Source organism: Phacochoerus africanus, chromosome 7 (assembly GCF_016906955.1).
Source record: "Phacochoerus africanus isolate WHEZ1 chromosome 7, ROS_Pafr_v1, whole genome shotgun sequence".
In the NCBI taxonomy this organism is placed as follows: domain Eukaryota; kingdom Metazoa; phylum Chordata; class Mammalia; order Artiodactyla; family Suidae; genus Phacochoerus; species Phacochoerus africanus.
The window spans coordinates 39,443,735-39,456,540 of NC_062550.1; the positions used below are offsets into that span (position 1 = coordinate 39,443,735).

The window sequence follows — 12,806 nt, forward strand, 5'->3', positions numbered from 1 at the left end:
CAAATCTACAGCCTAATAAGGAAAAATATTCAGCAAAGTAATTTCCCAGTAAGCGCTGCTAGAGAGGTTCTGCCAATGTTATGAATTACCTAACTCGGGTGGGTAAGAAAGGGATGGAAGGACAGAAGGAGAAGGATGGGTAGTCAGGGAAGCTTTTGAGTTTAAGCTGACACCTGAAAGATGAGGAGTCCAGGTGGCCTGGGGGAACTTGAAGTTCAATAGCTAGGATTTGGGACCCCACAGAGAAATACTATCAAGATACTGAAGACACCTTGGCAGATTCGGCTTATGGGGACACTGGATGGGAGAGGTCATTAGCATTGTGAATATTTTCTAGGCATGAACAACATTCTGCACTTCAACATTCCACCTGAGCTGGGGTTGCTTGAAATTATTCATTCCTTATTCCTGCTCCCAGCAACTGCAGAGTGGTGTGCCCCGCAGACACCCTAGGTCTGCCTGCGAGACCGTCAGGAGTTAACTCCACTCACCTCCAACTCACTGCGGGTCGGGGCGGGAGTGGGGAAGAGGCCCCAGAAGCCCCGCCCACATTCAGACACGTTAATCTACGCCGCGTCCCAGGGGCCGCACGCGGCCGCGGCGATCATGTGACCCGAAGTGTGACGTAGGAGGAAGGAGACGCCATTAGAGGGAGGCGGAGAGGGACAGCTCTGCCTTTCCTCGGATACCTGACGTGGTGGCTGGGGCCCGTCATTCTCGGACTTTACCTCGGTCCTTCCAGGCCTTGCCCGGAGGAGGGAGTGGAGACGGTGCCCGGGATTGGCGGCGCCCGATGCGGAGGGGCCTGTACCGGCCGAGGCTGTGAAGGAGCTGCGGTGGCCGTGGGGAGCTCGGCACGGCTCTAGGGCTCGGGCGTTAGGGACGCGACGGGATGGCTGCGGCCGGCGGCGGCGGGGCGGCGGCAGCCCGAGCCTACTCGTTCAAGGTGGTGCTGCTGGGGGAAGGCTGCGTGGGAAAGACGTCGTTGGTGCTGCGCTACTGCGAGAACAAGTTCAACGACAAGCACATCACCACTCTGCAGGTGCGGGCCCCGGGGAGCGGGAGTGGCGCCTTGGGGCCCCTACCCCTCCGGGGCTCAGAGGACTTTGTTGCCACGGTCCTCTGTGTCGCGGGGCTCTCAGATCTCAGGCCTGTCACCTCCGCCTTCGGATTCACTTTCCGAATTCGCCCTGGGGACGGCGCTTGTCCGGGCAGCCTGGAGACACAAGGACAGGCTGTTGGGAGGGGAGTGGAAGGGCCCTGAAAAGTCCCCAGTGTGGCCGCGCATGTCGTGGAATCCCCATCGGTGGACTAGTTTTTCCCCTTTGATTCGCTTCCGCTTAGGCCCTAGGTGTCTTCACCCTGCAGTCCACCAGTGTCGGTCCTTTTTCTTTCTTTCGGAATTAGGAATTTAGCTGAGGATTTGATTTTTCGAATTAGGTGATTTATAACTTCAGCTCTTACTGATGACTAAGTGTTTATGCATGTTCCATTTTGTCCTGTCTTCGAGTAATATGGTGATTGGCAAAACATTCATCTCCAGAGGGTTTTTGAAATGACCGCTTGCCGGTGTGGGTTACGCAGTTCCATTGCTGCCTGCGTAGGTCTGACTTGTGGGTCACTTGTATTCAGCGATGTGGGTCGACCCATATTCACATGGAAACGTCATGGTCCTCAAACTAACAGTTTAGCTACAAATACTATTTCTTTGGTTGTAATTCAGGGCCGCCTTTCATCAGCAGATACATCATGGTTAGTCAGAAAAGTGTTAAAATGTAGTCATTAATTGGGAGTGAATTCAGGCTTTTGAGGTGGTTGGAGTCTCCCTCTTCCAAAGAAATCAGTTTGCACGTGTTAGAAGAAAAGTTTCCAACGAATCTGCCCTGATCAATTTAGTCAGAGGCAGTAAAATCTAATGGACTTTTGAGCCTGATGTTTCGGTTTATATCGCAGTTCCATCCCTTTAACTAGCTGTTTGATCTTGGGCAAGTTAATTAACCTCTCTGTGCCTAAGTTTCTTCATCTGTTAAAATGGCCATGATAGTAATATCTAGCTCTTGGGGTTGTCAGAGCAAATACACATAAAAACACTTAGGACCTGGTCCAGTGTAAGCTCTCTATCTTTATTATTACTACCCCCAATTGCACAATACATCCTAATTAGTGATTGTGTCGTTCATAAGTACATGGACATTATTTAATAGAATGCACAATCTCCTAATTATTGTGACATTTGATGTTTGATGCTATTTTTAAACTACCAAGTCTAGAATTTACAAAGATGCTCTGGTTCTGATTCCATGTTCTATTTTTACTCCTCTGTAAAGCATAATATCTGAAATAGTGAATGTCAGGAAACTGCATTTTTTTTCTCATGTCTTTGTATAGGGTCACTTAAACGCAATTTTAGTTGTAGTTGAGTTATTAGTGAGATCAGGGAAATTCATAGAATAAATACCTATGGTCAGTTGGAAGTTTAGAAGTTTATTTAGGTAAAGTATAATAATATCTAACATTTAGTTAGTTCTTACTGTGCTAGGTATTTTACTTCTGTCTTTTAATTCTTATAACAGCTTATGAGGTGGATAGTTTTATTAGCCTCATTCTACAGGTGATGAAACAAGTGTGGCAAAATTGAGTAATTTGCTGGCCATCATATTGCCACAAGTCATGGTTCCCAAGTTGAAATTTGAATCCAGTTCTGACTTACTTTGAGCAATAGGTCACACTGTCTGGATATTGGTGAACAACACCTTAGTGGGGTTTTTTTTTGTGCTACACTTCTTAGAGAAAATAGAAAACCATTGTAACTGAGCTCTTTATTATTTTTTTAAAGGTAATTTAGCCCTTCAACCTAAAAATTACATGACATTATACATTCTAAAAACATCCTCGAAGCTAAAAGCAGGCTAAAGATTTTTAAATATCTAAGAGAAACCACTGCATTCTACACAGAGAGAATGAAGTTATGGTGGATCTCTAGTATCAAAAACATAGAACTCCTGATTTTAATATTTATATAACTCTCGTCACAAACAGTACCTGGATAATGTTCTAGGTTTGAGGATTTTGCAGCATACCAATGTATGGAAACGTCATTACAGCCTTTCTCTTTGTCTTAGCTATCAGTTCATCTTTTCTTTCTTAACAGTCTTTTCAGAGAAATTCGACTTCGTTGAGACCCGTAGGACACAATCTTGTATGCCTTTCATTTCTAAATGGAGGGGAGATAATCCTTCATAAGATACGAGGGGAAAAGTTTCCCTTTTTTCTTGTTAATAAAACTACTACCTATCTTTTTAAAAAACTTTGTAAAGTACATTGGCATTCCTATTTTAAAGACTGAGTGGAACCTAAGATAGTTTATGGTGGATTTTCCTTGTGGTGGAGTGGGTTAAGGATCCAGCTTTGTTGCTGTGGCATCCTGGATTGCTGCTGTGGTGCAGGTTCATTCCCTGGCCTGGAAATTTTCATATGCCACAGGCACAGTCCAAAAACAAACAAAAAAGAGTTTATGGTTCACTATTTCAGTGTTTTATTTATTATATTATATATAACATGGTTGTATACCTTAGTCCGAACATCTTGAAGGTGAGATGAACTGATATAGAAGGTGGAAGACTATGTCCTAAGGTGGTTCATTTTTGGATGGGTCTAATTTTCTTTTCCTTTTTTGCCATTTTAGGGCTGCATCTGTTGCCCAGGCTAGGGGTCGAGTTGGAGCTGTAGCTGCTGGCCTGTGCCATAGCCACAGCAACACAGGATCCAAGCTGTGTCTGCAACCTATACCACAGCTCAAGGCAACGCTGGATCCTTAACCCACTGATTTAGGCCAGGGGTTGAACCCAAGTCTTCATGAATACTAGTTGGAAGTTACCGCTGAGTCACGACGGGAATTCCCGGGTCTAATTTTCAAATCATTTTTCTCTAACTAGAGACAAAATCTGTTAACCTCTAGTTTCCGGTCCTAGTTCTGCCCTCTGAATCTTAGTCACACATGACATTCCTTTTGATAGGTGAAGAAAGCTGTCACATTCACTTAAGTCTTTGTCTTCTCTTGGGTAAACAGCTCTGGTTCCTTTAACTGAATCTTCTGTAATATTTGGAGATTAACATTCTAAGTCATGTCAACTATGTTGACATCTCTTCTAGACACTATTTAATAATTGTCCTTTTTCCTTAAAATATAGTAGCTTGAACTATAGAGATGATTCCAAGTGTCGTTTGAACCTTGCAAAGAAGTGCAGGCTCTTATTTCCCCTGTAGAGAATCCTTTTTTAATACTGAAGTAGATAAGGTTCTGTGAGCTTTTGGGGCAGCTGTCACATTGATTAATATTGGGCCTTCTGTGTTTTGAAAGATAGAAAGGAAAGAAGGAAAGAAATAAGGAAGAGAAAGGAAGACTTTCTATTCCTCACATTCCTTTTTCTTTGATTCTGTAGTTAAGTTTTTTGTCTTTAATGTATTTGACCCATTAAAGTTGGCTTTGATAGATTTGCTCCAGTGGTCGATGCCTGTAAAATTAAATCCTTTTGAATTTTGATACCAGAATTCATGAACTATATTGGAACTCCTATAGGTCAGGCACTAAGTTGGGTCCTGGGCATGCAAAGAAAAATAAGATATGGTCCCTACTACCTGAATTAGCTACTCATTTTGCCTTCGTCACCTGAAGATTTGGTAACAATGTCTTCAGTGTTCTCATCAGTCATTAATAGACTCTGAAAGAAAGGAGTGAGAGAGAGGGCTAAGTACAAAACTCTGCAGAAGTCTCACTGTAGTTCACTGACATATGACCAGGGATGTACTTCTCTTCAGACATCCAGAATCTTAGGGTGGGGCTTTTTCAGACCTTGCATGGGCAGCAGTCCTCTTTCCTCTTTATTTAATTAATGGAGTGTTATACATATTAGTGATAATGGAAGCAGAAAACAAGACTGACTGCTGTGAGCTACTACCTAGTGGACATGAAGCCTTTAATGAAAATAGCTATTTCAGCATTACAGGTCTCCTGACTTTCTTGCTACATCAGTCTTACCCATAAGGTATGTAATGAGATGCTCTGTCAGGTTCTTGGAGAAGACAAGATATTCTGTTTCTGCCTTAGGAGGCCATGTGATGAAGTAAAAAGAGACAGGACTTTGAAGTTAGTTTGAATTTTGACTCCTGCATTTTAGCCATCATGATCTTGGCAGGTTATTCCAATTTTTTTTTTTTTCTTTTTAGGGCCACACCTGCAGCATATGGAAGTTCCCAGGCTAGGGGTCGAATTGGAATTGCAACTGCTAGCCTACGCCATAGCCACAGCAATACCAGGTATGAGCCACATCTGGGACCTACCCCTTAGTTCACAGCAATGCCAGGTCCTTAACCCAATGGGTGAGGCCAGGGATCAAACCCTCATCCTCATGGACACTAGTCAGGTTCATTACCCCTGAGCCACAATGGGAACTCCTAATGTTTTTAAGATGGTTCTTTATTCATGAAATGGGAGAATCTCACTGGTAGGATTTTTACATGGATTAGAGAACCGTAATATGTAAACCTCCTGGCACAGATCCTTAACCCACTGAGCAAGGCCAGGGATTGAACCTGCAACCTCATGGTTCCTAGTCAGATTCGTTAACCACTGTGCCACGATGTGAACTCTTTCTTTTTTTAATTAAAATATATTTGACATGTAATGTTGTATAAATTTAAGGTGTTCAGCTATTATATTTACATGTTGTAATACGGCTTTGCCATTGTAGCAATTCAGCTTAGTTTTCTGATAGCTAATTTTTTTTTTTCAGGGCTACACCCTTGGCACATGGAGGTTCCCAGGGTAGGGTCTAATCAGAGCTGCAGCTGCTGGCTTATGCCACAGCCACAGCAACTCAGGATCCGTGCTGCGTCTTCAACCTATAGCACAGCTCATGGCAATGCCACACCCCCGACGCCCTGAGCGAGACCAGGGATTGAACCTGCATCCTTACGGATACTAGTTGGATTTGTTTCCGCTGCACCACTCTGATAGCTAATTTTGTTGTTGTTGTTGTTGTTGTTGTTGTTGCTATCTCTTGGGCCGCTCCCGCGGCATATGGAGGTTCCCAGGCTAGGGGTTGAATCGGAGCTGTAGCCACCGGCCCACGCCAGAGCCACAGCAACGCGGGATCCGAGCCGCATCTGCAACCTACACCACAGTTCACAGCAGCGCCAGATCGTTAACCCACTGAGCAAGGGCAGGGACTGAACCCGCAACCTCATGGTTCCTAGTCGGATTCGTTAACCACTGCGCCACGACGGGAACTCCATGATAGCCAATTTTTACTGCCTTGCTACAGAGGACTAATTTTATAAATTATCTGCCTCAATCCTTTCATGTCTGTGTTTTAAGTCTGACAGTAGTTAATAGGTATTTTAAATACTTAAGCCTGAAACAATGTTAGTAACTGTAGCAAAAATAACATAACTAACTGTTTAGTTATACATACACATATTATTAGTGAAAGTCAGTTGAACTTAAAGACAGAAACATACCCACAGTTTGGGTACTATGCTGCTTTAGATATTTTGCTTTGCCAGTGGTTAGCAAGCACAACAAGTGATCTGGCTAACAAAGACAAAAAACCAGGAGTTCCCCTCGTGGCCTAATGGTTAACGATTTGGCATTGCCACTACCGTGGCTCGGATTCAGTCCCAGGCCTGGTAACTCATATCCACGTGCCGTGGGTGTAGCCAAAAAACTCCCCCCAAAACAAACAAACAAAAAAACCTAAAAGCAAAAAATGTCATTAGAACATTGATTAAACAAGTTACAAAAAGACTTTCATTTGGCAAATGTCTTTTGTTCTTATTATCTTTCTTCTAATCCTATTTTGTCTTTTTAAATATATATCCACTATGCTTTCAGATAAGATGTTGGATAAATAAGCATCAGGTGCAAGTGACAGATGTCTAATAAGATTGTGAAGTCTGTTACTACCCCTAAAATTTGGAAGATGAAATCATTAGAACTAGAAGAAATAGTGGTGCTATAACTCAGAATTTGAAGGAGAAGGTGGGAAATGTACCATTACTATGACCCTCCTTACTTTGTGCCTACCCTGAGAATATTTTGGGGGATGAGTTGGTATCCAGAAACACTTAGTGTCTGAGTGGAGGAGTGCCAGGTTAAGAATGTGTGTTCTAGAATAGGCGCCTTTGTGCAATGAAAAAAGCACTGTGGAGTCAGACAGGCTTCCACCCACTGTAGTACCTGACTGAGTTGTCTGACCTTGAGTGAGTCACTATATTTCTTTAAATCTCAGTTTCACAACTGTACAGTAGGGCTGATTACCTACTTTACAGGGTTGTTTAAAAGATTAAATGAGAAAGCGCAAGCAGAGTAGCACTTTAGTATGTACAAATATTTTTCTTCCCATATTCCTAGAACTTTTGAATTGGTATTGTTTAACGCCACACTCACCTGCTCTTTGCATATGGGGTTCTTCACTGAGATGTTGCCAGGGATTATAAATCCCTTGGGAAAGTGAGTGAAAATTGTTTCTGATATGTGCACATGAACAGTTTTCTTGGGAGTGAGTAGGTTCATAGCTTTCATCAGGTTCTCAAAGAAATCCATGATCATGCCTCCCTCCCACTCTTATTACCTTGCAACAGTAGTAAGAACCTTTGAATGGTATCTCAGTAGCCTAGCTACATTACATATCATCATAGAGATAGTTTTAACAAAAGGACAAATTTCATTGTTTGGTTGTTTGCTGCTCACTTGCTGTTACATAAAATCTTTCAGTTTTATTCTCAAATGTAAAAATATTTGTTTTTAAAACAAGGTGTTCTTTAAGAAAATATCTATAAAATATTAAAACTTATGATGTATATAAAATGAGATGATTTATATTACAGAAGGAATCTTCCTATAGAGTAGGACTTCAGTTTTTCATTATGAAGGGGAAAAAAGATTTAGAGGGGACCCTATGATAATGTGCTTTACTAGTGCATCAGATATTTGAGTTAAAATAATTTGGTTTATAAGGAAACCTTTAGGAATACACATTTTACGTAAATTGAGTTATACCAGCACACTGAAGATGTGGTTATCTATAGTAACAATATTTGAGGGTATGGGCAGCACTGTGGTTCCTCCTACCCCCTCTTACAGAAGAAGTTTTAGCTCATATCTTAGTCCAGGCAGTACCACAGCGTAGTGGTTATGAGTCATGTCTGGAGCCAGACCTCCTGGATTTCACATCCACGTCTCTCACTTATTGTGTGACTGTGGGCAAGATACTGACCATTCCTTTTCTCTGTTTCCACATCTATGATATTTGGATAATGTATCTAACGCCAGAGTTACGGAAAGTGAGGTAATATTGAAAAGCTCTTAGAACATTGCCTGTTTTACTGTAAACACTTGTGACAGTGTTAAATTAAAATTATGTACTCTAGTTAACAGAAGACATATACCCATGAAAAGATAACCAAGGTGGTATATGCTGTATGTTACAAGTTTAGATTTCCTAAAGTTCTTAAGGTTAATTCAGGAGAAATTCAGTGTGGGTTGTATGGGTGGTATGAGAAAGCTTAAAAATTCAAGGCAATGGAGTTCCCATCGTGATGCAGCAGTTAATGAATCCGACTAGGAACCATGAGGTTGCAGGTTCTATCCCTGGCCTTGCTCAGTAGGTTAATGATCTGGTGTTGCTGTGGCTGTGGTGTGGGCTGGCAGCTGTAGCTCTGATTAGACCCCTAGCCTGGGAACCTCCATGTGCCGCAAATGCAGCCCTAAAAGGCAAAAAAAAAAAAAAAAAAAAAAAAAAAATTCAAGGCAGGAGTTCCCATTGTGGCTCAGTGGATTAAGGATCTGATATTGCTGCAATCTGTGGCACATGTTGCAGACGTGGCTCAGATCCATTGCGGCCATGGCTTTGGCGTAGGCTGACAACTGCAGATCCAATTTGACCCCTAGCCCAGGAACTTCCCTATGCTGCAGGTGCAGCCCTAAAAAGGAAAAAAATTCAAGGCAGAAGAGTATAGGTCATACGCTGGACTTGGACAGGTGAGCTTCAGATAGAGAATAAAGAGTAGACCCAGGAGTTCCTCTTGTGGCTCAGTGATAATAAACCTGACTAGTATTCATGAGGACACAGGTTTGGTACCTGGCCTCACTCAGTGGGTTAAGGATCTGGCATTGCTATGAGCTGTCAAAGACACAGCTTGGATCTGGCGTGGCTGTGGCTGTGGCGTAGGCCGGTACCTGTAGCCTCAATTTGACCCCTAGGCTGGGAATTTCCATATACCATGGGTGTGGCCCTTAGAAGACCAAAGGAAAAAAAAAATGAGTATACCCAGATTAGAGGGGAATTTTATGAACAAACAGAATTGTAGGGAAATGTATATAAATTTGAGACTAAGAAATACTAGAAGCTGTCTTAGTAAGATAGATGTGAACAAATGGCAGAGGTCCTTGAATACAAAGATAAGGCATTGAAATTTTTATTTGTAGATCACGGCCCCTGACTTTTTTCTTTCTTTATCCCACTGAGCGAGGCCAGGCATCAAACCTGCAACCTCATGGCTACTAGTCGGATTTGTTTCCGCTGCGCCACAATGGGACCTCCGCCACCCTGCCAACTTTTATAAAGGAGAAACTTTTGAATGATTTTGTGGAAAGTGTATAGCATAGTACTTGCAGAAGGTAAGCATTGAATAACTGTTAGTGAGTCTTGGCACTAGTAGTAGAAGTGACTGCATGGTGTCTCACTGTATGGGTTGACTATATTTGTGTATTTTTTAAAAATTGCCTATTGATGGACACTTAGGTTATTTTTTTCTTTCAACAGTGGTATGATGATCACTCTTTCCATAAAATTGTTATGTACATCTGTGGTTCCTTAGGAGAGACTTAACACTGTCTCTGATCTCACCATGGCAAAGTGGTGGTGAGTTTCAGAGGAAATGGAAGAAAGGAAATGATGGAGTTTTATCAGCTCTAATTCCTTTCCGTCTGCTGAGAAATCTTCACAAAACTCATGACAAAAGGCTTTTATGGTATTAGCTGCCAGCAGGGATGTAGTTCAAGCATACTTATTTAAAATGATAACATTACACAACTTAGATATGGCTATGATAAGTTTTTGGTTTTGTTTCTAATCATGAAGGCTTTGGTAAGATAATCACACTCTGGTCCTCATCTAGACCAGAGGACCAGAGTGTGAGGTGAGACCAAAGGTATTTATAGTATGACATAATATGAGACTGGTGGTCATAGAACTCCAGAGGAAATATGAAGATAAGGCTTGGTAGGTTTTTGGAGGGATATGGGTGACAGAGGAGGAAGAATATTCAATAATAATAGTCCTAAGATTCTAAACCTTAGTGACTTGGGGAATGTGATCAAAATACTAATGTTGGGGAGTTCCCATGTGGCTCAGTGGGTTAAGTATCTGGTGTTGTCACTGCAGTGGTTCAGGTTGCAGCCATGGTGTGAGTTCAGCCCCAGGCTGGGGAACTTATGTATGCTGTGGGTGTGTGGCCAAAAAATAATAATAATAATATTACTAATATTGGAATGGAAAGCCAAATTTGGAAGGAAGATCAGTTTAAACTTTATAAAGACGTTTAAAAGAAGAGATATTTAAGTTTACTTATCAAATAATTTGGATAGGATACAGATTTTGAGTTTCTTCTGTAACATGGATTTTGAAACAGTGGGAATGGCTGAGTTCAAATATATAACTAATAAATGGCAAAACTGAGATTCAAACTAGGGTTCTGCCTCAGTGTTGATTTTCTTAGCCCTTATTCTATGAGTGGGAAATAGTTCTTTATTCATGTTTATTGTCATGTATTTAGTCTTCTCATTTTCCAAGTTACTTCTTTTGTTATCTTGCCATTGAATTTATTTTACACCTTCTTCTGTATAAATTTGTTTTATTTAATAAAATATCTTGAGTATAGCTTGGGCTTTGAAGCAGACATTCCTGGATTTGATCTCAACTCTGCCATTTGTATCTCTGTGGATTCCTTAGTAAATCACTTAACCTAGTGGTCTTTTCTTAGTTTTAATTTTCATTAGTTGTGCATACAGTAAAGTCCTTTCTGAAATCTGGCTTCTTTCTCTTTCAGTAGTAATTCACCATCCTAACCTTTTATCTTTTTTACCTTCTACCTCTGCACTTTCTTCTATATAAATACACTTAAAAAGGGGTTCCTGCTGTGGCTTAGCAGATTAAGTATCTGGTAGTGTCTCTGGGCATCTCCAGGTTTGATTCCCAGTCCAGTGCAATGGATTAAGGATCTGGTGTTGCTGCAGCTGTGGTGTAAGTCACAGCTGCTGCTTGGATTTGATCCCTAGCCTGGGATCAAATTCCGTTTGCCATGGATACAGCCAAAAAAGTAAAGAAAAGAGGAGTTCCCATCATGGCTCGGTGGAAACGAATCTGACTTGATACTTCATAGTATCCGTGAAGCTGCAGGTTCGATCTCTGGCCTTGCTCAGTGGGCTAAGGATCTGGTGTTGCAGTGAGCTATGGTGTAGGTCACAGATGTGGCTTGGATCTCGCATTGCTGTGCCTGTGTAGCTGGCACTGTAGCTCCGATTCAACCCCTAGCCTGGGAACCTCCATGTGCTGCGGGTGTGGCCCTAAAAGACAAAAAAAAAAAAAAAAGTAAAAGAAAGAAACATTAAATGTGACAGTCTCTGCATAGCTTTGAACTTGGCTCTCTCTTCCTTTTTTTAAACATGTCAACTGACTTTGGTTTCTGATTATATTTCTGGTATCTGATTATATTTCCTCTTCATTTACTTCTGATTCTGTTCTCTTTTCTCTCTTCATGTTCAGGCCCTTTATATTTTTCTCTCCAACCATAAAATAGCCTCCTTTCTCCCAGGTCTAGTCCTGTCCTTTCTTATTGCAGAATCATCCCTTTAAAGTAAAGATCTTATACTTCCTCACTGCTTGAAAACTCTTCATTGATTCTCTGTTGTCAACAGTATTATTTCCTAACGTTTATTCCTTTGGATAACTTAGTTGTTTCTTTAGGGAAAAAGAAGTCAGGGAGTTCCCAGTGTGATACAGTGGGTTAAGAATCCAACTGCAGTGGCTTGGATTGCTGCAGAGGCTCAGATTCTGTCTCTGACCTGGCGCAGTGGGTTAAAGGATCCAGCTTTGCCACAGCCGCAGCGTAGGTTGCGGCTGTGGGTAAGATTCAGTCCCTAGTCTGAAACTTCCATATGCTGCAGGTGCAACTTTGAAAAAAAAAAAAAGAAAAAAAAAAGAGTTCCTGTTGTGGTTCAGTGGTAACGAACCTACCTAGGATCCATGAGGATGCAGGTTCGATCCCTGGCCTTGCTCAGTGCGTTAAGGATCTGGCGTTGCCATGAGCTGTGGTGTAGGTCGCAGACACAGCTTGGATCCCGTGTTGCTGTGGCTCTGGCGTAGGCTGGCAGCTACAGCTCCCATTAGACCCCTAGCGTGGGAACCTCCATATGCTGTGGGGTGCGGCCCTAGAAAAGACAAAAAGACAAAACAAAAAAACAAAAAAACTTGTTTGGGAGTTCTGTAGTGGCTCAGCAGGTTAAGGATCCAGTGTTGTCACCGCTGTGACATGGATTTGATCCCTGGCCTGGGAACTTCCACATACTGTGAGTGTGGCCAAAAGGAAAAAGCAAAAAAACTTGTCTAGTGTCTTGAACAGGAACAGGTTGTGTTAAGACCTACAAGGTAAAGTTCATATGTCTAGATAGGGAGTTCTAGGACTTTTTTCTTTTGATTCATTCACTCTTTGCCTATCTTTGTAATATCATCTTTGGCATCCAACAA

General features: G+C 41.9%; 1 protein-coding gene across 1 annotated transcript in view; it reads left to right on the forward strand.

Annotated features, from left to right (window-relative positions):
• Window positions 1-600: 600 nt before the first annotated feature.
• The window catches only part of RAB21 (RAB21, member RAS oncogene family), a 30,376-nt gene continuing 18,170 nt past the window's right edge, over window positions 601-12,806 (forward strand). The window contains exon 1 of the mRNA XM_047787205.1: window positions 601-1,042. Coding sequence (XP_047643161.1) covers window positions 893-1,042 — 150 coding nt within the window. The 5' untranslated portion in view covers window positions 601-892. The remainder of the gene's footprint in view (window positions 1,043-12,806) is intronic.